At 47.8% G+C, this 27,977-nt stretch overlaps 1 protein-coding gene across 1 annotated transcript; it reads right to left on the minus strand.

The window, feature by feature from the left end:
* Positions 1-286: 286 nt before the first annotated feature.
* On the minus strand, positions 287-27,879 carry phactr3a (phosphatase and actin regulator 3a). Its single transcript, XM_047040396.1, has 12 exons — positions 27,712-27,879; positions 13,309-13,473; positions 12,182-12,346; positions 10,505-10,729; positions 9,897-10,110; positions 9,305-9,543; positions 8,558-8,711; positions 3,239-3,294; positions 2,683-2,744; positions 2,350-2,490; positions 1,552-1,628; positions 287-1,037 (listed from the first exon to the last, which is right to left on the minus strand). Exons 1-12 carry the CDS (start codon positions 27,815-27,817, stop codon positions 1,022-1,024), a joined length of 1,620 nt encoding a protein of 539 aa, XP_046896352.1. The 5' UTR covers positions 27,818-27,879; the 3' UTR covers positions 287-1,021.
* Positions 27,880-27,977: the final 98 nt, after the last annotated feature.

A 27,977-nucleotide genomic window follows, 5' to 3' on the forward strand; every position in this document is an offset into this window, starting at 1 on the left:
TTTAACCATCTCTGGTAATGGAGTAATATTTTTAAATAAATAATGAATTTAATAACTATGTTTTGAAAAATGTTGTTACTGTTAAAATGACCACGTTCCCCGGTGCTTTTTAATTTCAAATAAATGAAAGTTTGCCACTGATGCACACAGTTCTTACCTGGTAACAGAAGACAATAACAATTTTATAATATATAAATATATTAAAAGTACATTACATATAAAGAAACAGTTCAGTGATGTTTCCACCCAATGTATAATTGTTCATGTGGACTAACATAACCAGCCTGTTGCTGTTTCCCTGTATATTGTAGATTGAGTTATTCATATCCAGCTTCAAAATCTTGAATATCACAAAAAGAGGAGGCAAGGAGTTTTAAAAAAGACCTTGTATTTTGAAGACAAGTAGCGCTTACAAAGGATTCCTCTTTTCAATTAAGACATCGACAGTTCAGTTGATATGAAATTCTTCCCCCCCAAGCCCAGACTACGTGGGTCATAGCCCCACGTGAGACAAATGATTCAAACAAGAAAAGTGAAACCGGTCACATGACCAATCACATGCACAACATCCCTCCCTCCAAAGATGGATTCACCACCTTTTCCAAAAGGAGTCCGTTCATTAAACAAACAAAAAAAATGAAAGAAAACGACACCAACTGACAAGATTGTTTAGTTTTCTTCATCGTCTCCTCCGTGCAGCGCCTCTCTTAACCACAGAGGAAGAGAGTGCTCATCCAGTCCGAGTCTTGCTCCTTCAGGCAGTTCTCACAGCAGAGACACAGCCTCCAGAATTCACCTCCAGACGCCCCCCTCTCCCCTCCGTCGCCCTCCTCTCTCGATGATGATCGGGGCTGATGGAAGATTTAAGGGCCCCCCTCACGCACGCACGCACACACACCCTCTCCCATCCTCACAAAGACAACGGCTGTGGGTTCTTGGAATATTCTCCTCCAGGCAGCTTCTGCCGCCGCGAACACAGCCGGTACACCTCAGCGTTTCTTCACAGAAGAAGCTCCTTCTTTTATGGCCGGTGGAACCTGTAGACAAAGAGAAAAAGGAGGGAGGAAAGGAGGGGAGGAGAGGTGATGAGGACTGGTGTGCAGAAAGGTGCCTTTGTAATCACAACCGGTTATGATAGCTGCTATTCATCAGTGCTGCAAGGCTATTTTTAGCCACAGCCAGTGGAAGCATGTTGGTAGGGGTGAAAAAAGACTCCACTCTTATCTGTGGGTTACCGTTACAAATCACCCCTAAGGACCTTGCTAAGACCAATGACAACATGACTTTTATTACGTTTCGCTCCGGCAACGTCACATCTCCTGGGGAGAAACTCTCCCCCTCCTTTTAGGAACGTCTATAAATAGAAGGCTGCTGGGCTTCTTTTCAGTGAACGAGGAGGGCTATAAATAGCATGCTGCAGCCCAGAATAGAAGCACGCATTCAAAAACACGCACGGAGGCAAGCACGGGCACTTCCCACACACACACTCAACCCCACACACACACACACACACACGTTCTTCAGGCACGTATACTAGTCTAAGACACTGACCTTGTTAGGTGTTTGCTTGAAGCGTGCACCTCCATCTCGGTGCTTTTGAACTCGTTCAGCTCTTTTCGGATGGCCGCCTACGGGGGAGAAAGGAAAGCATGAGTTAGAGCATTAACTGTACAGTCCCCCTCGCATGCACGCACACACTCACCGTCCTTCAGACGGCAAGGTGACATCGGCAAGACACAAAGTAAACAGCCCCAGAAATTACATCAAGGTCTTAAAAAAAATTACAAAAATTCTAATTTCACTTAGTACTGCTAGTTTATGTACCCTTAGTATAGTTAGTCCACATATTTAAAGTTTAGGTTCCTATATGTTTATTGTATGCACCTTCCTTGCCAAATTCCTTGTCCATGCAAACTTTCATGGCGAATAAATCCCACTCTGATTCTGATCCCAAGATGAGAACACAAAGGACCAGATGTGGCTGAGAAGGAGGATTTTCTGGGACATTTACATTATGCTACTGAGATGGGTGGTGATGGTAGTCTCTCTCCACCCGCTATGGAATTCCCTGTGTTACGTAAACACAAACCATTTGTTTGTATGAAGCAATGCTAATCTATGACTGAAGACAGGTTCTGATTTTAATTTGTGAGGAATTCACATTTTGAAATCTGCTGCCCTAGAGGGTCCATTTAGGAGTGCTGCTCCACCCAGACACAAAATCCCCAGGAAGCACATTTCAACATTGCACATTCCAGGGTAAAAGTATTTTTTTTTTCTTCTAATGACAAACCTTTTTTGTCACTTTCTTGAACACACGCACACACACTATAGGAGTCACACACACACCTTGTCGGCTGCAGAGAGTCGTGTCCATGGCTTGTCTGCCCTCCTGTCGTAGTCCTGGGCCTTGGCGACTTCCACATAGTCACTGAAACGGATCAGAATCTTCCTGTCCCTCAGCTCATCCACAGTCGGTCGCTGGTTGAGCTGGAAAGCACAGTGAAAAACAGGGATAAGTACTTCTGTACGGAGGTATTCATGTTTTAAGATCAAACAGGACCATAAATGCACAGCTGGGCCGGGCCAGACAACACCAATGCAGTCATATTTGGGACAGGAGGTTTTTGGAATCTTGTATGTGATTTTTTTTTTTGTATTAACTTGGGTAAGATGATGTACCTTTCTGTTTAGTCTTTGTTTGATCTCTCGTCTCTCCTCTTGCTCCAGCTGGTCATTTCTCTCTAAATAAAAAAGAAGGAAACAATTAGTAAAAGATAAAGGTGAGCTTTCATTCATACCCTTTCAGTTGGTCTCCAGAACGCAGTCATAAATTATAACTTGACTTCAGCAATTTTACTGGGAGATTTAATTATGTTATAGAATTATTATAATTTTTATTTATTTTTTAATGTTTTTTGGGGGGGGGGGGTGTTATTGCTTGTCTAAGTATGTCATCTGTATTGTTGACAGTATCTCTGTTTTACAAAGCCTTCGGTGAGGCAGGTCCCAGTTGGTTACGGGGCACAAGACAATGTTCGTTCATGAGTCTCTTCTGAATCTTAGACTAGATGAGTGGATATAGGTTTCAGTAGGCTACCGTATGGCTATTACTTATGCATTATCTGTTAGACTGGTTTGGTAGTTGCACATACATTCTCATGATTCAAGTAAAAATTAGTATCTAGATCAGGATATTTCGGTTATGGAGACAACCGTATGAAGAGACAAAACTTACGTTTCAGGATATTCCGGCTTTCCAACTCCTCAACGTTCGGTCTCTGGCTAAGCCGCCTGCGAAAAAACACCAAAACTACGTTTTGGACCATTTTGGGATTCAAGTTGTTCTCGTATCCAGATGACTCTTACACCGACTGTATTCTCGTCACTTTGCTCGTTCTAGAAGGAAACCCCGAGTGTCTCCATCTCGCGTCCAAACCCCGACTATGATGCTTCGGTAGAGGCGCTCCACACATCTGGATGTCACTTAAAGACACGAGTCTCGAATGCCTTTTCGTCTAATATTCTCCTCGGAGAATACTTACTAAATAATTTTCAATTTGAAAAATACCCGCGGTAGACTTCATAACATAGGATGTAAACAGCAGCCTGATACGTTGCAGCGTCTGCGTTCTAGTCTGCTGTCCGCTGTGCACTACACAGGCTTTTGAACAGTCGTGATTCCCAGCTTGGGCGCGTCTAACTACAGCACTCCTGTATGCATAATTTATTAGGTGGGCGGTGCATTTGTTTCCCAATAAGGCGGAGAAGGCATCCCCGATTTTGTTATGCTTCTGGCTACAAAGACAATAACATTTCTCACGTCGCATCATCACTTTTACATTTCAGATTATTGTTTACAAATCCAGTCTGTTCTCATTTCCTGTGATAGGCTACGGTATGTTCCTTGATAATTAGGTTTTCGAGAAAAACGAGGTACTTTGAGAGTGTAATGAGTTTATTGTTGCAATGCTTTGCTTTATTCTTAGCAATACTGTTCCCTGAACATCAAACCGTGTTGGAGAGGTACAGATAAATCAGATGCCGTTCACTTTAGGACTTACGTGTGTAGGGTACGTGACCATTTCAAAGTCCTGATATCGATTATAAATGTCAGGCTCATCCCGGATCTTAACCGTAGGGTCTACACCGCGTGCTGTAACCGTCCGGGCCAGAAGATAAATGGGAATGTTGAATGCAACCTCTCACAGCATGCCTCCTGCCCTACACCCTACATCAGAGTCCCGAGCTCACCCAGGAGTCTCTATAGATGGGATTAAAGTTAGGTCACAGTCAAAGACCCAGACACGGAGGAGAGCTCAACTAAACTCATCAGACAAAAACGGTAAGGCACGTGTGACCAGCTGGGTCGGGCATGATGGGCAATTCCCACAGCTGGGTAGTCAGGCAGTGCCAACCTTTCTGAAATGTTATTTATTCATACGGCAAAGCTTTGACCAAAACGTCTATTTTAAGACACCGTTATCGATTATTGAAAAGTGCAAGAGTAGCATGCACCATTTTCGTCAACAGTTTGGTGTATGCTACTTGGAAAAGGTAGTTGTAAATTATTGTAATAAAAATGATAAATATATTAAATTACTTTATATTTAAATTAGCCAACTTTTTCATGGATAATTACTGCATGACGGTTAGTGAATATCTTGTAAAACAAAGCCCACAGCAATGTAGTGAAACTTGGTAATTAAACTGAAAGAGGTGTAACTTGCATCATTTCGACCCATAACAAACAGAGAGTAAACAAGGGACTGAAGGCAGCCCTGGCAAATTAGCACACAAGCTTGACTAGAACTAGCATTGGAATTATTCAACAGCTGGATGTCCCTAGAGGAATTTTTCTCATCAATGAAACAAAGGGATAAAACACTTGGCCTCACTCCAGTATCGACAGTTGCTTCATGTCCAGAACACATGACTTTACGATTTACATTTTTTAAATAAGATTCTTCTGCATTATGCAACAAAAAAAAAAATACAATTTAACTGAAAGTATGTGATAGAATCTGGCATCTCTGATCAAAATATGACATTTTGTGCCATTAGAGATTTAAATACTTCCCTGATAATGACCAAAAACAAAATGACCCAAAACACGTAATTTTCCACTAAACATTTCCTTTACTCTTAACTGGGAGTTGTTTGGTTTTGAGCTTATAAAATGATAGAATCAGTCCCATGAATCAATGTTTTCATCCACATTATCGACCTGGTCGCCAAGTTGCCTAGCAACAACAGTTCCTCCCCTGGAAAGACAATGGAATATTCCACGGGGTCCCTTACTACAGTACTCACCAGCCAATCAACAGCCAGTGTTGCAGATCACCAGTGGCTGTGTGAATGTGAGAGGCTAGCATGTTATTATTAACTTTAAAGGTTAGATTATATATCCCACACAGTCTCCACTGTCCAAAATTTTAAATGGAGAGCAGATGTAAACTAAACTACAATTCTGGCACGATAGTTTTGCAGAAATGTAATGTGCAGAAATGAATTTTCTTGTATACTGAACAGTATTTCCTACAGTTTAGACACTGATGCAGAGCATTGTCTGCAGACTTTCTCCTGTGTTCTCTATCTAAAATTATACCAGGATGAAGATAAAGCCGGACATTGTTATCCAACCCTTAAAAGAAAGAGAGATGCTCTTGTGGGCATCAGCGGGTGTTCCGTCGTTCTTCTTCTCCTCCCGCGAGCTGCAGCACCACACAAAGAAGAAGAAAGACCTCGCTGCCCCTAACGGTCACGATAACCCAGCAAGCTCCTCAGAGAAGCCTTCTATAGCCTTGTACAGACTCCCTACCTCTCTCCACCCCTCCCTTTATGCATCCCTCCCACCTTCCTCTCCATCCCTCCCTTCCTCTCCATCCCTCCCTTCCTCTCTGCATCCTTGTCACCCTCCATCCCTCCCCTCATTATCTTTCCATCCCTCCCTTCGTCTCTCCATCCCTCACTCCCTCCTTTTCTACTTCCTTCCCTCCCTTCCTTTCTTCATCCTTTTCTCCCTTCCTCCAAATCTCTAACCCTCTCTTAACTCTCCCCTCCCTCCCTTCCTCTCCATCCATCCCTCCCTTCCTCGCCCCTCCTCTCCCCCTTTACTCTAACACCCCCGCAACACATTGTGTGGAGGAGGGTAGACGAAAACCGAGTGAGTGAGAGAGAGAGAGAGAGAGAGAGAGAGAGGAGTGCACCAAAAATGTATTATTCAACAGTCTTTGTGGCTAAGAATAGCAATCGAATAACGCCCAGGCAGCAGAAAGCTCTATAGATAGATAGGTCATTCTACCCAGCGCTAACAACGGGCGGGCGAGGTGTCATTATCGGTGAATGGTCAGAGTGCCTTCTTCTGCTTGCTCTGCAGCAACACCAGCGATTTCACTCTGGACGAGCCTGGACGAAGAGAAATTCAATCTTAAGCTTCGGAAAGGCTTCCTTGGGAAGGTGGGAGGGGGTGATGGACTGTTTTGTGATTCAGTAAGGGTACCCAGGGGAAATGGGCTTCACTCCTCCGCTAAGCTGCCCACCTACTCACCATCTTTCCAGGCTAAAAATAGCCAGGCATTCCCTTTTCGCTAGAAACAGTGCAGTGTGTCCCCAAAATGCAGAGCATGGCAAACAGGCATGCACACTATTACTACTACTGCTGGCGCTGTGACACAGGAGTCCTCATTTGTTCACATCGGAGTGGAAATGTTGACGTTCATAACATCCCAGACAGACTGTAGCATTTGTCCGCAGACAACCGTGGCTCGGAGAAGCTGCATCGGTTGCATAAGGGCGATTTGTGGAACACTGGATGCCCTATGTACTGTATATCATTTCCAGCCTAGAGTCATATGATACAAACCTGGGAATTCTCTGAGGATTATAATCACAATTGCTGTCTAGAAGCGCTTGACATAATAAATAACCAAACAAAGCAAGGGCTCCAGTTCTCAGTTGTTTAATTGCCTATTGACTGGGTTATGACTAAGCAACTGCCAATTTGTCCTCTGCATAATATAACAACAAGAACTAGGAAATATGAAGGGCGGATCAATTCTGCTGGGGTTTTTATCCAACCAGAACCACCAACTCCTCTCAGTCACACCAACTCAACAGAACCTATTATTAGCTTCCAAGACTCCGAAGTTCAGGAGAACCAGTCTTCGTGGTATCCTCCTTACTGCTAGCCTCTGTAGCTCCTGATGAGAACCACTTCTCAGATCTGTGCTAGGAGGAGAATCCCCTCCACATCGCTCTCCCCATAACTCTCTTACACAAGCTGGAGTCATGCTGTCTGCCTTGCTTTACATAAGATGTTTGTTTACAGGCGTCTGTAATGAATGGCTGCTTGTTGACAAACCACCAGACTGGGCATGGGGCGCTGGGGGGGGGGGGGGGGGGCGTTGCTCTCCTGAGGTCCCAGCCGAACAGAGAATGTCCAGGCACAAAGTGATCATTCCTGGGAGTCTTTGACAGCCTCAGCCGTAGATCTCTCTCTCCGGGATACGGGGCAGCACTCACACGTGAGTTACGACCCCGAGGGTTACGCAACACAATGGTGACCTCCAGCTCAACACGTCAATATGAAGAGAGAACCCAGAATACTGTACGTTGCGTTACAAAGTAACAACGTGGCCGGAATTCAAAAAGGCAAGATGTTCCTTACGCGTCCTGGCCGAAGGAAGATTTTAGCGTGTAAACATCACCAGACCCTGGAGCCTGCCCTCAGTCCAGTTCATGTCTAGTCCTGGAACTTCTGTTTGTATTTCTAACCCTCCTGGTTAAAGTTTCCGCAATTTTTCCTCACGTACAGTGTCTTGGAGATAATCCCTCTGAGCATATTGCCACAACAATGCGTTACAGTGTGCAGAAGCTGTACGGCATTCTTTTCGTGATCTAGGGTGTTGGACCACTCAGGTCACCGAGTCCCTCCTCTAATAAGGGAGAGGTTTATCAGGGAACTCGGTTAAGTTATATCAGCTGCTTCAACTGCTGTGTGGCATAAAACACCCCCCACACACAATGAGCAAGATTGCTAGGCCCAGCAAACTGGATATAGGCAACAAACCCAGCTCAACCATCACAAATCAGGCCAGTGTGATACAAGCGGATAATCCTGTTTAGATGTGATTGTCTTTCTCCCCTCCTCTCTAATTCCACCAGCCTTACTAGTGCTTTCTATGTTATATAACCCCAAGACTGTTATCAACAGCTCTGATGCTGTTGGAAAGCCAGTTGTCTTCTCTCCCCAACCAATCACTCGAAATGAACCACATATCCTATTGATTAGCAGTCCTGTACTGTACGTTCCCCAGGGCTACTGTGGGAGTTTGTGTTCAAGGCTACTTTTTAGTACCTATATCTACTACAGCATGTTGTTCTACAGCTCAAAATTTTAGGGTCGGTGAACACTGTAAAAAAAAAAATATATATATATAATATGGAAGTCTAAGCCCATCCAAAACTTGTGAGAGGCTTAGTCACGACACAGCATTAGGGATGAGACTAAAAGGTAGAGGAGAGGTAGTTGATTCATGAAAAGGTCAAGACTCACTTGGCCAGCTTCATCTCGATCTGCTGACGTATTTCCTGGCGTTCCTGGTCACTGCGAGCTGGGAAGATGTTTCTGTCTTCCAGTTCTTGTTTGCTGGGACGGTTTCTTAGTTTCACAGACAGCAGCTCCTTCCTTAACCTGCGAGGCAGCGTGCCTGCGCCCACACACCAACAGAAGCGCACAAACACACACACACACACACACACACACACAAGCACAAACCCACACACGTTCTCACACATACATACACACAAACACACAATTGTGTGTTTAATAATAATCAGTGATGCCAATAATCAGTTATTATAATCACAATTAATCAGTGATGGCAGATACAGGCATATAAATGACATGTTTTCATAATTTTCATGATAAAACTGGTTATTCCAATGGGCAACATGATTAAAGAAAACAATTATTTTAATGGTAAACAGATGTGCAAATCCCAGAAATTATCCCCAAATATCTTATCTGTAACTTTAGGCACGTTCGACATGGGCTGACTTCATGCAGCGCCGCAGCCGGCTGCAGGCGGCTGCCTTGCAGCTGAGAATGCCATTGGCTGCTTCAAGTCAGCCGGGCTGCAGGCAGCTGCAGACGACGCCGGCGCTGCATGAAGTCGAATGCACCTAGTGTTTGTGCACTGTACACAACCAAAATGGCTGAACTGGTCACATGACCATTCACATGACTAAGATTAATCAGTCGTCCCCCTGGGGCCAATAGCGGAGCTCGGAAGGGACCCACCGGAGATGACAGAGTCGTTCCAGTCGTCCATGTCGTTGGGGAGGCCCGAGGTGTTGGAGAAGCACTGGTCCAGCCTCATGTTCTCCTTGTTCTCCTCCGCCTCCTTCTTCCTCTCCACCAGCTGGGCCCAGTCCCCCGGCCCGGCCGCCGACGCCTCCCTCTCTGAGCTGCAGGAGCGAGAGAGACGCCCGTCAGTGCGCCTCCGGGGGAGCGAGCTTGGCTCCAAGCCTTCGTGCACGCTGGGGAAGGAGGGAGGGAGGGAGGTTGAAGGGGAGGATGTGGGAGGAGGAGGGGGGCGACATGGAGAGTTAACACTGTGAGATAGGGGGGGGGTAATGAAGGTCAGCATGTCTGTTGACATAGGAGACAAGGGATGGGGTTAGACTGTAGTGTATGATGTTGTTTTAACCCCATTCACCAGGATGGATTGACAAAAGGCCTGGAAGACGGAACACTGCAAGGGTTTGTAAGGACTTGAGGTAATGAGACAGGTTGAGTCCAGTTGACAGACAGTCAGGGGATGTTGGACTGGGGAACTGAGCTGGGGTTGGGTTGGGGTGTACAGTGGGTTAGATGGGATCACGGCTCTCACCTCTCCTGTCTGTTTTTGGAGGCAAAGGCTCGTTGTAGTTCTTCCATGATGCAGCTAGGGGGCATGGGAGGGTGCATCATATTGCCTATGTGAGGGGATCCTGAGAGGGGCCCTCGCAGGGCCATGGGAGCCAGGCTGTCAGGGGGGCACCTGGGGGGCTCCTTGGGCAGGAAGGAGGTGGGTAGGTGGTTGGGTACAGGTGCTGGACCTGTGTCTGATTGGGAGATGAATAGAAAAAAGGACAGTTTATTCTTTACTGGTGTGAATGTGGTTTTTGTATTTGGTTTGATACAGCCAAGCACTGGTGGTGTGGTGTTACCTCTATGGGATGGGTTTGATTATGGGTGTGTGCGTGCGTAATCATAATACAGGGTAAACCTATAGCAGGACCAAAGAAAAGCATACTTGAACCCTCATAAAGGACAGTGTGGATCCCCCATTAGCTTACTAAAATAAGTGTTTGCAAGTCTTCCTGGGATCCACACAAAAATAACAACCAACACTATAATTAAAATCACATGACATCAATAAAACAAAACAACAAAGGAAGAAAAATATGAAAAACATCCGAAAATGTATGAGAAACGCAATTCGCATCACCAACCCACCTTCTCCACAGACCAGCTGAGGCAACGTTTTTCCATGTCCAGGAGGAAGTGGAATCCCACCCGGTGGCACTTCCTCTTCCTGTCCATCCTCCCCTTCGCCCCCGCCCTCTGGGACCCCCTCCGTCATGTCCCCCCCGGGGTGCGACACCTCCGCCTGCTCCTCTGTCTCTTCGGTGTACTCTGCTCCATCCTCCACCACCTCACCCTCCTCTGCAGGGGACGTCACTGAGAAACAAACTCCATGGTTCAGCGATAAGTATAGCTCAGTGGTTAGAGCATTTTACCGCGGTTAAGTGGGGGTTCAAATCTTTCCCAGTACATTGGATGAAAATGCTAAACCAATACGTTCATCAGATCTCATTGTGCCAACATCATTGATTTCGCTCCAACAGTCATGAACAGCAACTCCTGGGCCTGTTTCAGTTATTTGTTTCTTGGTGTTTTCACTAAATAAGGTATTCTATCGGTTACATTTGGGTTTAGGGTTAGACTTAGGGATTGGGTTATGGCTATAACTAATCTTGATCCTGACTCTGCTACCACACCTGATTATAACCATATTGTCAGTGTAGGGTTAAAGTAATCAGTTTCCCTAACCCTAACCCTAATTTTGAATTTAGGGTTAGATTTAGGGATTGGGTCATGGCTATAACTAATCTTGATCCTGACTCTGATACCACACCTGATTGTAATCATGTTGTCGGTGTAGGGTTAAAGTCAACGATTTCCCTAACCCTAACCCTAATTTTGAATTTAGGGTTAGGGTTAGACTTAGGGATTGGGTCATGGCTATAACTAATCTTGATCCTAATTCTGCAACCACACCTGATCGTAACCATGTTGTCGGTGTAGGGTTAAAGTCAACGATTACCCTAACCCTAATTTTGAATTTAGGGTTAGGGTTAGACTTAGGGATTGGGTCATGGCTATAACTAATCTTGATCCTGATTCTGCAACCACACCTGATTGTAATCATGTTGTCGGTGTAGGGTTAAAGTAATCCGTTTCCCTAACCCTCATTTTGAATTTAGGGTTAGGGTTAAATTTAGGGATTGGGTCATGGCTATAACTAATCTTGATCCTGATTCTGCAACCACACCTGATCGTAACCATGTTGTCGGTTTAGGGTTTAAGTCAAACGTTTTCCGAACCCTAACCCTAATTTTTGAATTACGTAATTCATGCTTTCTCTCTCGTGGCTGTCAAAGTATCACCCAGACAGGACCTTTATGAACACCTATATCGCCCTCTAGTGGATACTGCTGTGATTGCTTGAACTTCCCGTCAAAACACAACCTTCACAGAAAACCAAATACATTTTTAGTGAGTCCCTTTTAGATGTTCAATGTATTTGATGTTGGATTCTGGTGGAGATGATTTCAAACATCATGTCCACATTAATGCAGGTCCCTTCCTCACTCCCTACTGTCTATCAGTATACATCATGTGCACTATTGATTGAATATTCATGTAATTTAGCTCTTGACTAATCTATACAGTCAAATAAATGTAGAGAAAAAAAAAATAGATAGAAGCAGTCTATTATAGCCAAACAGATCATAATCAACTCTTCCATCCAATCCATCCCTTCTTTAGAGAGATCCAATGTGTTTTGTTGTTACAAGCCTATTGATTGGTCGTTTTGGAGTGGGAGGTACCATAGTCAAACTGTCCTACCTGTGGAGGGGTTTTCCTCCTCAGGGCCCAGGTACTCCACACTGCTGACTGTGAGGATGGGGTTGAGGGGACCCCCAAACCCCCCCAGAAGGAGGGTCCCATCCGAGGAGCCTTGTAGGGGGGAACCGGGGTCGTGGCAGTAGAGGCCGCTGCACAGGGCGACATCTGTGAAAGGAACAGACCCCTCAGGATCACAGAGCGCTCAGATCATCTGGTCCTGTGAACTCAGTCTGTTCATGTGTTACAGTAATAATACTATAGCTTTAACCCCATGTAGTCTCCTGGTATATTCTAGCTTGTAGTCTCCTGTATTTCTCTTTTATGTTGCTACATGGTCCTGGAGGAAGGTTGTTTTGTTTCATTGTGTATTGTTGCAGGTATATGATTGAAATGACAATGAAAAGCCACTTGACTTGAGCTTTCTGTGACACATCAGTTTTATATGAATTCACTCATGCAAGAACTGTCTCTCTACGCCACCTGCAGAATTCCCATCATTCCGGTAACTTCACAGCCTACTGTTCACAACCGGAAGGGGTTCCATTACAATACACACAATTCACACTGTCGCCTTTTCCCTAAATGCCACAAAAGCACCTGGTTCTCCTTGAAAGTCACTGGTGTTCAATAACCTGCTTCCATTATCTTAAAAGCCGTGTGGTATGCTTCTTGTTCGGCCCCATTATAAGACAAACTCTTTTGGTAAACCCCCAACGTCACCACCACACTTCTACACACAACGCTGCACTACACTCTCATTTCAGCACTCAATGCTATTTAACCCAGCTGGCTCCAATGGGAGAATTACATACAATTAAAAAATAAAGCATGTGTGGATGTACGTGTGACAGGTTTACTTTACTCAGAGAAATGTCTCTCATCTTTACTGAAAGGTTCGATCTTAACCAAAAATAGTGACAGTGAAAGAAGTGTATTTATGTGTATGTGTGTGTGTGGAGGGAATGTGGGAGTATTGTGTAGTGCTCCCTCCCCCTACCACCCCTAAATCTCTGTCTCTGTCTCTGTCTCTGTCTCTGTCTCTGTCTCTCTCTCTCTCTCTCTCTCTCTCTCTCTCTCTCTCTCTCTCTCTCTCTCTCTCTCTCTCTCTGTCTCTCTCTCACTCTTACCAGTGGAACTTTGCTTGAGCTTCTCATTTTTCTTTTTTCTCCACTTCCAGGGTTTGAAGATGCGTCCCAGACTGGCCAGCTTGCTGTTGCGGCGGATGGGAGGGGTGTGAACCCCTGACACCAAGCAGCCAGTCCTCAGCACCCTCTGCTGGTCCATCACCTCCACTGCAGCCAGACACACACACACACGTACACACACGCACACACAGAAGAATGGAGGGAAGAGAAGGAAAGAGGGGAGGGGGAAGAGAGTGAGGAAGCGTTGGATAAAGGGAAGGATGAGGAGGATTGGACAGAATAGCAGAGGGAGGTAGGGAAGGAGATGAGGAGGAGAGGAAAGAAATAAGGGAGAAATCATTAGGATAGCAAATATGCAAATATTACCATTGATTGTGGTCAACATTTCATATGATTAGCTTTGACTATGAGGCACACACTGCGCATGTATGATTTGATTGAATTGAACTGATTTAACTATTCAATCAAATTGATTCAAATTGACATACAAGGAAGGGAAGGAGTGAGAGAGGGATAGGAGGAGAGAGAGAGAGAGAGAGAGATAGGAGGAGAGAGAAATGATTGACAGTTATCCTAATTTCCTAAAATCTTACAGGAGAAAGGAGCAACAACATTTTCCCAAATGTCATTTTCCAGACAATTTTATCCAAACAGACGTACAGACGTATAACCTGCCAGCACCTAATCTGCAGTCAAAGGCTCTACCACTGAGCCGCACCTAAAGACAAAGACTGAGACTCGAAAGAATTGAAATCAGAGCTCCCAGGAGACAAACAGGTGACTTTACCCACCACAGTCTCCCGGATGAGAACATTAGCATAGCCAGCTCTGAACATCAGACCCTCTCATCTGTCATTGTTTAGACATTTTCTTTTGAAACTCTGTTAGTCAGCAACATAGCAGCATAATGTCAGCGTTGGAGCCAAAAAAAGAATTCTGTTTTAGGAACTTAACATCCCAGCTTTGTGAATCGGACAAACAACCGGACAAACAACTGAAACACATGTTTATCTTTCAATCGAGTTTGTGACATTTAATTTGTGTGCATGTTTTCCAGCTTTGCATGTGCACGTGTGTGTGTGTCAGATAGAGTGAGAAAGAGAGAGAGAGAAAAACAGGGGAAAACAGGACATGTGCTTTGTTTTCAACTCAACAACTTCATTGTAATTGTGAAGAGAGCCTCTTCACCTCAGAAGAGATATACAAGTTCCACTGAACGACTCAGAGGTTGCAACCGGCGCACACAACAGCTTCATCCTGCACACCCTCACACACACACACACCCACACACACACACACACACGTACACATTCATACACAGAGACGTACACACATACACACACACAGCTACTCCACTGTTGTGTCTGTCCCATATAAATGGAGTCCTATGAATATGAAAGAGCATAAACAGACTACATAGAGTGGAAAGACGTCCTTGTGACTAACGCCATGACTACGAGAGCATCCAGGAGGGCAGGAGTTCACTGTTCAGATGTATTTACAAGGAAGCCAGGAGAAGGAAGCAGGGTTGAGATCTCTGCTTGCTGAGGTTATGGGTGTGTTGGGATAGAGTGGAGCAGAGCAGGGAGTTAGGGGATGTGAGACTTGGGGAGAGGAGGAGGAGGGGGAGGAGGAGGAGGAGGGGGAGGGGGAGGGGGAGGGGGAGGGGGAGGGGGAGGAGGTGGGAGGAGGTGGGAGGAGGAAGGGTGGGTGGGTGGAGGTTTCAGCCTCAGAGTTTGACCCTGAATCAGGAGAAAAACAGGTCGGTTGACCGTGGGCATGTCTGCCAGCATGGCCGTCACTTACAACCTCAGGCAGATCCAGAGCCAGAGCCATGGGAGGGGGATTCAGGTCAGCAATGAAGACGCGGCGACAGGCGCACAGAAACAGTGCAAGGCTTAGGAGAGCGGAGGGAGGGAAGAAGGAGGAGGGGGAAGAGGGAGGAGGGGAAGGGGGAGGGTTCAGGCCCCGCCGTAGTTGCCATGGCGACCACATCCAGATGCTGCGGCAGCAGCCGTGGTGGATGGAGAGGAGGAGGAGGAGAAGGAGGAGCCCGCTCGAAGGCTGAGCTCCCGCTGCCCCAGTGCATTCTGGGTAGGGGGTGAAGCAGGGGGGAGGTCTGTCTGAGCGGAGTAAAACAAGGAGGGGGAGGGGGAAGGAGAGGAGAGGGGGGAGTGGAGGGGTGGAGGGGGGGGGGCTGTTGCCACACGGAAGTGCTCGCAGCAGAATCTGAGCTGGCCAATAAGAGAGCAGCTATTCATAATGTATATCAAGTATTTCTCAATTTTTCAAAGAAGAAGAGGCGGTGTAAAACGTGGAGTCAGATTGAGAGGAAGAGGGGTTTGGTGAAAGCTGAGCATACTGAATGTATTAAGGGACGAGTGTGTAAATGTGTGTCAGATGACTGGGCTTCATGGCGCGTTGAACTGTATTATTCTAATTATTATGCTAATCATAATAGGATTAATCAAAGCCATGTATTTGATTTATGCATCATTAGGTTGTTTGCAGTAACATCATAAATCTAACACCGTGATAGACTCAATGCTTTCATGCTCCAATAGGGAAGTTCTAAGCATAAGAATATTGTTGGTCGGAAATATTATATTCTGTTGAGGGGGAGATTTAAAATTCAAATACAAATTACCCGGGGATAACACTTAGTTAGATACACATTACATACAGAGACATTGTAGACAAAAAAACCTTCAAACAAACAGTTAAAAACCTTCTCGTACAGTTTCAGCGAAACACTGTGAAAGCAGCTCTCTCTCCCCTGATGTGAGAGATGATGAGAGGCCCGAGGCCGGACGGAGTGTCGCTGTGAACCTCGAGGGACCACACCCCGTTTAGACACCCTGCCAGCACATCCACAGAGCCCCAACGTTTGAGTCCAGAACGTTCCGTTCAGCTACCCCCCCCCCCCTCCTTCAAGACTGAATCAGTGGGGATGCAAAGCCAACACAATGCAACTGTCACTGCAGAGAGACCGTAAAATGTTAAGCTACAACAGTTTGTGAAACCTTTACTGTGAACCTATGGATGAACGTAGCAAAATAAGGATAATAGTCTGAACAAATGTGTGTCAGCGTGGTTTGGAGCTCCAAAAACATGAAAGCGTTTGAATCAAAGCCACTTCAACCTGGAGTTCAGGTGCTTGACTAGAACCCACGCATCAGGGACAACATCGATAACCAAATGTTTCTGTGGTGTCACAGAACTAGCAGAAAAACAAACGAGTTATGATTCCTACCGCGCAGACAGTTACGTTTTAAACCCAACTTTCATCGCAGCCGGTTCAAGACGTGCTGTACAAAACACAACGCTAACGACTTCTCTGACTGGTGGTTTTATAACACTGAGGCCTGGATGTGCGGTTGATCGGATGAGCCGGTGTTGTTACGGTTACGCCCTGCTTCCTCTTGACCAAGGACGAGAGCAAGGACATGGCTGCTCCATCCCTCCAGCACGCGCTGCTCCTCTGAACTCTTCAACTGCCACTGTTGTGGAGCGTAGGACAGCAACCAGCAGCCTCGGTTTAACACATTACATTTTACATTTAGTCATTTAGCAGACACTCTTATCCAGAGCGACTTACAGTAAGTACAGGGACATTCCCCATGTAATGGTAATTATGGTGGCAAGTAGGGTGAAGTGCCTTGCCCAAGGACACAACGTCATTTTCGCACAGCCGGGAGTCGAACCAGCAACCTTCTGATTAATAGCCCAATTCCCTAACTGCTCAGCCATCTGACTCTGGCACACAGACTCTCTCTTCCAGAGAATCGTTGAGCGATCCGCTAGTTCAGAACTTTGAAAAGATGGTGTGCTGGTTTGATGATGCATTGTTTTGTTTAAGTAAGGCACCTGTGAGATGTTTACTGCCAGGCAACAACAATATGTGATGATGGAGGTTATGGGATGCAGAGATGTTACTCTGCCTCAGTATGCACTTACTTGGTAAATAACCATTGATTGAGGGCAGTAAAAGTGTTATTGTACTGGATAATGCACGACTGCGAAACATGTTGCTGAAACTGCGCCGTAAATTGTACTACTGTTTTGTAACTGTCAGAGTTAGTGGATCTCTGGGGCCTCATCTGTTCTATAAATATCACTCCATCCTGGCCCTAAAGCTCCATCCATCCCTCCATCCATCCACCCTCCTACCTATCCACCCACTCTACCTCCTATCCATCCGCCCACCCCTACTGAGACTGAGGTCAGTCTAACCCCCCCACCCCCCACCCCTCCATCTCCTCCAGTTCTGGGACCCACAGTGTTCCCTTGAACAGCCTACCTCGTCCACGATGCCATGCCAGCTAACCTCCTCGCTTACCCCCCTGGCACAGCAACTGTGCTGCCATCTGTCTCGGCCTCGCTGCCTATGGGCTTCCCAGTCACAGCACACACAGCTAGCGAGCATGGAAGACGCGAGAGGGAGGAAGAAAGATGGAAAAGATCGAATAGAAAGGAAGGAGAGAAATGGAGAGGAGAGGGAGAGTGAAAGAGAGAGTGCTCTCCGTGCCCCCTGCTGGTCAGCCGCCCCGTGATTTAGGAGAAAGAGAGGAGAGGGCACCTGCAGCCTCGTCTGAGAGGCCCAGTGTTTTAGAACGATCCCTTTCAGACCGGGAGAAGAGCTGTTCTTCCTGCCTCGCAGACCGCCAAAACACACCGGACAAATAAATAACTGAAACCGAGTTCATTCAAGTTGTAATTCACAAGGTCCTATTGTACGGATTGAAGAGAAATGATCGTTTTGAGCACATTGATATTTCTAGGATGTTTTAGTACATTTCAGATTTCAGCTCAAATCCTGTTGAGGCCAGACTTTCTTCAGTTCTTAAACAGATGAGAAGCATCGAGCATTTTGCGAGCCATACCATCACACAAAATCAGGAACTGGCGATACAGTGGCTGGGCTAAACTATCTGAGTGTCTCTGAGGGTCAAACGGAGCTATGTTTACAGTATTCTACATCAATGATAAGGCTTTGATGCACCATTGTGTGGGCTTCTGGCATTAGGAGAGTGATGTCAGCAAGGAAAGCAGCCAATAGGAAGAGCCAGAGGGCTTTGTTTGCTACCATATGTTGGTGTTAAGAACGACAGTTGGTGGGCGGGCGTACAAATAGAGCAGTTCTCTGAGGAGCCCACAGGGCCGGTTCAGTCTTACACCACTTCCTGTTTTAAAGGCTTAGGTTTTCTACTGCTCCTGCTACTCTGCTTCATTCACACAAACTAACAACGCAATGATGAAACACTTGTGGATGCAATATACAGTACAAACACACGCATATACAAAAATACAGAAACACACACATATACAAACACGCAGGCATGTACAAATACACACACACGCACATATACAGACATAAAAAACACACACCATCCAGTGGGGCGTGTGTGTCTGCTGCCAACACCACAGACCCAGGGACCAGAGTTGTTGTTCACAGGACACAGGGACACGACTCCCTCCCGGACCCCCCGCTGGGATCTCTCCTCCCAGACCCCCGCTGGGATCTCTCCACACACAGAATGTGGGAGCCCTCGGAGCCCAACCCCCCCCCCCCCCCCACTGCTGTCCAAGGAACACGGCTAATTTGAGAAAACACAAGCAGTGAGACCTAATCAGAAGGTTTGCACGGTCGAGTCGAGGGAAAGGAGTCGAGCGTGGGTGCTTCTGTGATCAGGACAAATAAAAACTAGACAGAGACCGGCGTACAAGAACATAGTGTTTGAACGCAGAAAAGCATATTGTAGCTTGTGCAGCGCTCCGCTTGGTAAACGATCCCGCTGCCGTACGAGCGAGGCAGCCGGATCAGGTGGGGAAACACTCGAGTGGGATGTATTCCATCTTTTCCACTGATTTAGTTCCATCGCCTGATTTATATAAAAACACAAGTGTGTGTGTTCTTGTGAGCGCGAGCACATACTCTACTGTATATGTGGTGTGTTTGAGTGAGAGAGGGAGGGAGGGGCAATGAAAAGGCGAGGTGAAGAGGACAAGAGAGAGCTGGAGAGATGAGAGTTGGACAGCCCCCCTAAAGGCTGTTCTACTGGGAGTAGCTCCATCCTACATGGTCGCTGGGCAGGATAGAGAGAGGGAGGGCACACAGAGGAGGGGAATGTAACGATAATGTCTTAGTTTAGCTGACGATGTTCTCCAAAGTGTCGTACAGAACAGGGGATTTGAACCTGCGACCTCTTGATCTGCAGTTAACCACATAGCTATACCTTACCCACTGTTAACAGCACACTGGCATTTATAGATCCCAGATCATCATGGCTCCTCCCAAGGTTTCCTCATTATTTTCCATCTTTTTCGGTAGGTTTTCTGGGAGGGTTTAAAAAGGAACAACAAACTTATGTGTCGCAACAGTGTGGTGGTGACGTCACAACATTGTGTGACATCGTCACCGTGTGGAATGAGTGTGTGGAATGAATCAACTTTGCGACTGACTGTGCTACCTGTATGCAAACACAAACAGGTAACCAAGGTTACAAGGTATGTTTTTAGAAAAACGACAGTCACGACCCAAGTCTTTCTGTTGAACGTCCTTGGTCTGGAATCCATCTACACCTGCAGGGACCTGTGTGTGCTTGCGTGTGTCTGTTCACAGAACGCTCACAGGAATCTATGAACAGGAGAGCAGAAAGAGAGAGAGTAGCTGTCCATGGTGCTGAAGTTCCACCGACTGCCAGCCAGCCATACAGTCCTACTAAAAACCTCAAACACACATGGACGCAGACACACACAAACACCCAGACACACAGACACCATACAGTATCACCGAGACACAAACAGGTGCTCCTTGCGTGGCCACCCACACACACTCCCACACACCCTCCAAACAGTCTGGCCAGACAATGAATAGGCCCATTCATTTCCCTTTACTACTGTATTCCTTCTATTAGCGTCATCTGATCTGGCTGTGTATTTAATTTACCATCTCTGGAGACGGACTGAGAAGAGCAGCCCTGCTGCCGAACTGCGAGTGCTGCTGAAGCTAGCAGTCACTCCGAGAGGAAGCCCTCTCTCTCTCTTTCTTCTCCTCCGCCCCTCTTCTCTCTCTCCCTCCCTCCCGCTCTCTGTCATGACTGCATCCAGACCTCCCCTGAGCGCTGAGGAGACAGTCTACCTCTGTCTCTACCTTGTCTGCCGTTGGCTGACTGCCTTTTCCCCCGCTTTCCCATCCCCCCCCCCCGCTCTCTCTCTCCCTCCTAACCTTTTAACGTTACTCTCTTTCTCTCCCCCCCCCCCGCTCTCTCATCCCTCCCTCCCTCCTCCTTCCCCATGCTTCTATCCCAGACACGGTCGTTCCTTGGAGGCAGGCCTTGGGAGTCTCCTCTCCCTTCATCCTCCCCCTCTGACAGCCCTTCCTCGTCTGCAGAGTGCGACGCTCTGACAGGAGGATAAGAGCGGGTGTGGAGAGGGCTGACGAGCTTTGGTGCTGTGACAATCCTCCTGGTCTCTCCTCCTCCTGCTCTACCGGAGGGGACAGGTGATGTCTGAGGTCAGAGAACACAGTCGGGTGCTTCTTCTTTCCGCCAAACTATCAGAGGGAAGGTTTATGGAGTACGGTCAGTTGGGCTAAACGACAGTATCTTGAATTTCTCTTCGCCCCTCTCTCCTCCTCTCCTTTGCTCTAACCCTCGGTGTGTTACTCTCTCTTCTGGTTTCTCTCCTACCAGCCTGGCCTCCTGAACTCCTGTTAACCTTCTTCTTCAGCTCCATTACCGTGTCCCTGAAGTGCCGGCCTAGTGACAGCCAAGCCAGTTGTGTTTCAGCCTCTCAGTCTCCCAGGGCCAGTCAGCTCAACTGCAGTCCTTGACTGCCCCCCTCCCTCCCTCCCCCCCCCCCCCCCCGCCCAACCCATAACCCAGCTCAACACACAACTGTGCTTCCCTGCCAGTCCCCTAGCACGTAAACACAGAACACACACGCACGAGTGCACAGGCCTGAACACGGACAAAAAACTGAGACCTCAGACAAGCTGGCTGACAGAATTGCTTATGCAGTCTTACACACAGCATGCAGGCCTGCATGCACACAAAGCACACGTGGTTCACACACACACACACAGTTCACACACTCGGTTCACACAGTGTCGAGTGTGTAAGCCATCTGTAGAAAACAGGCACAAGGCTTGTAGATGTTGTTCCATTATCACGCACGGTGGCAAACCTCGATCCTAAAGCCTGCTGATCCTAATCCACAGGGTCCAATCTCATTCATTCACTACTTGGATTTAAGCTGTGTTACTACTGGAAACAGTACTATTATACTCCTAAGCCCTGTGTTTTCGTATACTCACTTTAGTTGGCGGTAGCCTTAACTTCACTCACAGTTAGAAAACAGTGTCTTCAAACCACAGCCACCAGAATCAATGCATACTGTTGTGGTTTAAGTGTTGTAATGGCCTTACAGCAGTGGCCTGGGTTCGAGTCCGGCCGTTTACTGGATGTATTCCCCTCTCTATCTATCTCTCTCTCTCTCTCTTTCTCTCCCTGCCTTTCCTGTCACACCTCACTTACAAACTGTCCAATAAAGCCATGAAAAATGGCAAATAAAATACTAGTTTAACGTGACAAAGCAATGTGTGGTTGGGAATGTGAGCTCCGTCCAGCTTGTTGCTCCCAGTCCAGGGACCTGCTGGAGCTGCTCTCTCCTCCTCTCACAGGCGGACCAGCCTGGCCAGCATCCTGATCACCGTGACGACAGAGTCGGGACCTGACAGCGTGGTGACGAACCACAGCTTCATGTCTGAATTAACCCTAAACAGCTGCAGGATGACGGATGGATTTCACAGCATTTTTTTTTTGTGCGGCTGTAGTAAGTTTACTCTGATGTGCTGAAGGTATGAGTGGATTCTTATTTGATCGACTGTACAGATACACCTGTACCTCTCTCTTTCTCTTTTTCTCCATCCCTCTTTCTTTCTGTCTTTTTCTCTCTCTATTCTGTTTCCCTTTTTTCTCTTCCTGTCCCTCTCTCTCCTCCCTCTGTGCTGCTGGATCTAGGTGAGGCGGAGGGAATTGACCAGGCCCTTCGGTCCCTCCCCCTCCGTCCCTGCGCTCTCTTCACCAGCCAGGGAAAGTGCCACTCCAGTGATGACTCACATCCTGCTAGTGGCACATCAATTACCCTGACACGGCGAGGAGGAAGAGTGTGGGTCACCCTTCGCTAATGGGTGGCGAGGTGGGCGGAACGCCAAGTGAGACACCGGACCTGCAGGCTACAACCAATGAGGGGAGAGAGGAGGGACGCAGCAACCAATGAGGGGAGAGAGAAGGGATGCCAAAAGCAATAAGGACAACGACAGTGTTGATGAATCAACCAATGAGAGAGAGAGAAAGAGAGAGTGTGTGTGTGAGAGCTAGAGAGAGAGCTCTGGCGAGTGGGGCAGTTTGGCATTGCTCACACAGCATTTTATGTTGCCAACCCAATTTGATTCTTGTAATATTGTAAAATGGCAGCACATACTTTATCCTTCAGAGCAGTCACCACAACCGGAACTGCTGAGTTTAGTGTGTGTGAGAGAGATTATGAATGAGGGGATATGAGAGAGAAGAGAGAGGAAACGATGTAGGAAAACAGTAGCTGACAGAGAAACTGGCGTCACAGGGGGCCTCGAATGAGCGTGAATTCTTTTTCACTTTCACTTGGTCTGTCAGATGTGTGTTCTGCTCTTCTCTGCTCTGCACTCTGTTAGCAGACAGCTGGAGGGAGAAGAGAAACAGAGCACACAAACCCAGCCACCCAGCCAGCCACCCAGCCAGCCAGCCAGCCAGCCAGCCAGCCAGTTAGCCAGCCAGCCAGCCAGTCAGCCAGCCACCCAGCCACCCACCCAGCCACCCACCCACCCAGCCAGCCAGCCAGCCAGCCAGCCAGCCAGCCAGTTAGCCAGCCACCCACCCAGCCAGCCATCCATCCATCCATCCATCCATCCAGCCAGCCAGCCAGCCACCCATCCAGCCACCCAGCCAGCCACCCAGCCAGCCACCCATCCAGCCAGCCAGCCAGCCAGCCATCCACCCAGCCACCCAGCCTCCCAGCCAGCCACCCACCCAGCCATCCACCCAGCCAGCCAGCCAGCCAGCCAGCCAGCCAGTTAGCCACCCAGCCACCCAGCCAGCCAGCCACCCAGCCAGCCAGCCAGCCACCCAGCCACCCAGCCACCCAGCCAGTTAGCCAGCCACCCAGCCACCCAGCCAGCCAGCCACCCACCCAGCCACCCAGCCACCCAGCCAGTTAGCCAGCCACCCAGCCAGCCACCCAGCCACCCAGCCAGCCACCCAGCCACCCACCCACCCACCCAGCCAGCCAGCCAGCCAGCCAGCCAGCCAGCCACCCAGCCATCCACCCAGCCATCCACCCAGCCATCCACCCAGCCAGCCAGCCACCCAGCCACCCACCCAGCCAGCCAGCCAGCCAGCCAGCCACCCAGCCAGCCAGCCACCCAGCCACCCACACAGCCAGCCAGCCAGCCACCCACCCACCCAGCCACCCACCCACGCACCCAGCCAGCCAGCCACCCAGCCAGCCACCCACCCAGCCAGCCAGCCATCCAGCCAGCCAGCCACCCAGCCACCCATCCAGCCAGCCACCCACCCAGCCACCCACACAGCCACCCAGCCACCCAGTCAGTCACCCAGCCAGTTAGCCAGCCACCCAGCCACCCAGCCAGCCACCCAGCCAGTTAGCCAGCCAGCCACCCAGCCAGTTAGCCAGCCACCCAGCCAGCCACCCAGCCAGCCACCCAGCCAGCCAGCCAGGCAGCCAGCCAGCAAGCCAGGTACCTGCTGCTTGCATGAGGACGTCTGAAGTTCCACAGGTCTGCTTCATTACCATTTCACAAGCTTCCTTCAACATGCGGTATTCAAGCGATCCATCACAACCTAATTTCCAGCGTGTTTCGTTTCATCCTCACACAAGTACCTAACGTCACACATCTCCGTTGCTCACATTGCCCCCGCTAGTATTCTACAAAATCTTTTACTTCTTCGCATCTTTTAAATACACCACCAAGCGCTCCTGCAAACACTGAGTTACTACCTTAACAGCCGTGTGAACATCACTAATTAAGCAGCCACGACACGGGCTTCAATTGCGGGCATGAGTCAGAATCTCATGAATCGGCCTCATTCACTTGACTCATCTCTTTCTATATCACTCTTTCTCTCGCCCCCACTCAGGGCAGCTCGTCTTCTCAAGGAGCAGACGGCAGCCTGAGAGCTGAGGAGCACAGGACAGAGTTGACGCCGTACAAATAAGGAGTCAGATGGCTGAGCGGTGAGGGAGTCGGGCTAGTAATCAGAGGGTTGCCGGATCGATTCCCCGCCGTGCCAAATGACGTTGTGTCCTTGGGCAAGGCACTTCACCCTACTTGCCTCGGGGGGAATGTCCCTGTACTTACTGTAAGTCGCTCTGGATAAGAGCGTCTGCTAAATGACTAAAAATGTAAAAATGTAAATGTAAATACTTGAGTCCTTCAATGCTGGATAATACAATGTAGGGTGTGTGCCAGAAGGTGAGGGAAGTGTGTGTGTGTGACTGGATGTGCATGTACCCGTGTCTGTATGGGCGTACATACAGATTGTGCTGTAGATGTATGTGACTCAAACCTGCTACATTAGTCATGAAATCACTTGTTTGTGATGAGGAGACAAGGAGAACATTCTGAGTCAGAACTTCCCCTTGCCATTCATCATGAACACAGTCGAGCTGACTGAAAAGAATACATTACCCAGAAGGCCTTGAGCACACATGAGTCATCAAACCATCAAATTAGTGGCTTTGACAGGATTTGAATTTAAATACACAGACACACACTATATATCCTTCAAAAAACTGTATTTCCAAAAGGAGTACCACGCACTCATTATCAACAGAATAGAAAACGGAGATAAAGTTGTTTGTTGATGCTGATCTAGAATCAGCTGAGGAAGGCACTATTGAAGGTTATTATTTGGACTTGTGGATGGTAACAGTTCTGAGAACAGCTCATCATATCTCCCAGCAAGCTGGATAGATTAGTCCAGGGTTCCAACTGGTTTCCATGACTCCAATCTGTCCAGTTCCAGGTGTTCTGGGCCCTGTGTGTGTGTGTGTGTGTGTGTGTGTGACTGGTAGTAGGTGGGGGAGGGGGATTTGCCCTTCTCTAACCTCCTCGGTCCTCACGAGTAGGACAGAGAGGTGTCCCGCCCACAGCCCCATCACCTGAACCAGACACTGGGGAGGACCGAACTGACACTTTCAGCTAAAGTGACATTGCATTAGCAGGAGTGGCTAACGGTTCCTGCACAAATGAGCCGAACAGCAGGAGTTAAGCAAAGCCGCCATTAAACATGTCACCATACAGTAACTTCTCAATGGCCACGTCAGCCAGCAAAAAATATGCACTAAGACGACATTAAGGTCGACGTGAAGGAAACCCTCCCCAGGTAACAGTCAGGCTGGAAAGAAAACAGGGTCAGGATTCCATGTAGGCAGATCCTGCATCGGACCAAGGACAGGAGGCTGCAGTCCACAGGCACAACGTTCTCGGGGACGCTGAATGGCGAAGGCTGTCTCTTTGTCCTCCTTGCCTTAACTGAGTAGATGAACACAGTCAGACTGCACAGTTGTATGGGCCTCTGTGGTATAAAAAGGCTTAGTAATCCCTTGGCAAAGACAGATGCCCCCCCCCCCCCACACACACACACATACACACACACACACAGAGGGCCACAATGTGTACTTTGGGTCACCAGACACAGACGTTTACTGTTCTCTTGAAAGAGGCTCACAGTACACTGTGTCTTCTTCCAGAAAGCTTTATCTTTGCTTGTGTTATGGCGATGGATTTGAACACCAACGCATGCAAGATGGATATGACGCGTGTATTCATAGCACACTGCACATGACGGCAGATTCACACCTGTCTACACGTATCAATTTCCCATGGCATCAACCACAGTTGATACCCCTCACCTCATGCCTCCTACGCCTGAATCCCAGCCTCTGAGATGTTTGACATTCATGTGCATGAGTGTCTGTGATCGCCTGGTACATCAACGCGCTATTTCCCTCCAGCGGCTGTGTGAAAAGGGCCCTCTGTGGAACCGTGGGTCTATATGTACTGGATGTGTCGGTTCCTTCAGTTATTAGTGGAGACGGTCAATCGGATGTGCAGTGGGCTGTTGACGGGTCTGAACAGGAGTGACTGTGCAGATGGACTGCTTGGACAGTGATTAGCCTACATGCTCATGCAGCATGTCTGCGCTCTGGTCGTGTCTCAAAGTGACATTCAGGCTGATGCGGAGACACACTATGCCATACAGGGCAGGAGTCACAATCACAAAACAATAATAGTGTACATGGTCAGGAAGAACTACAAAGCTGTGATTCTGTGAGATAATGTGTGATAAAAAAATAAGTTGTATTTACAGAATTGTTGTGATATGTACAGTAAAGAATTGTGCCAGGAAGAAGATATATCACTTAATCGATCTGATGCACTTTGATGAAATGTGGGAACAGATGAGTCACGTCCAGGTCCATGTGAACACATGGCAACTGAGGAATGAATGGTCGGCAAGCAGGGTGTCCATGTTGGGTCCAGGGACTCTGCACCTGCGAGCTCCGTGCCAGGGTGAATCGACGTGTCCGGGGCCTGCATGGAATTTGAGGACTAGGGCTCTTACATCACGTGGACCAAGGGGTCATTGATCATAGGACTGTTTGATCTGCACAGCATGAGAACCAATTGATGCTGTCGATACGCGTCACCTGGGTCCGCAGCGATGGGCAACGGTCTGTGGAATGAGCGCGGGCATACTTGGAACCGAAACCGTGCGAAAAACGAAAGATGAGTGCTCACGGAGGAGAATACGCCCGCTGAATGTTCGATAACAACACAGCGCGAGAAATCCGTCTAGACATTTACCCTAAAATGATGGACCCCATCCCTCGGGCTCTCCGTATCAGTCGGAAGCGTATTTCATTTACATCATATGAAATGTAATAACAGAGTGCAATGATATCGGACTATGCTCGAGATTCAACACTACATTAATTAAAAAAATACATTAAAATGTACTAATTGTGTAGTAGGAGGCTAAAAGGCGTAAAAAATTACGCGCTCACATTGGTGTTCGCATCCATTCATTAAAATGGCAGTGGAAAATTGCAAACACGTCATCATTATTACAGTTCTCATAATTCTTTCCAAAATCTTAATTTATCACAGTTTTGCTGTAAAAATGGCAGCACATGCTACTGGTAACCTACACTCATTTTCCAGCGTGGATGTGCTCCATTGGGCAGTAAGGATAGATCAGAGAAACCCCTGCAGACGAAATTAGATGCCAAAATACACAGACAATAAAATATTTCTCTTACCTGTGCTGTGCACTAGATCGATGCCAGACTCTGTGAGTATGTTCGGGTCACTTTGAGATCTGCCTCGTTGCAGGAGACAGCCGTCTATACCATCTGATGTAGCCATGGAGATAGAGCCCAAGAATTCTGAATAAAATATTAAAAAGCCCTACCAGAAGTAGGCAAGGTCGGAAGTAAGCAGCAGTAGTGCAGATATGATTTGTTGTGACAACAACCGCTTTGAGCATCTAATAAAGCGCCATGGGTAAGCAGAATTCCTAGTATCT

This window comes from Hypomesus transpacificus, chromosome 18 (genome assembly GCF_021917145.1).
Source record: "Hypomesus transpacificus isolate Combined female chromosome 18, fHypTra1, whole genome shotgun sequence".
Lineage (NCBI taxonomy): Eukaryota > Metazoa > Chordata > Actinopteri > Osmeriformes > Osmeridae > Hypomesus > Hypomesus transpacificus.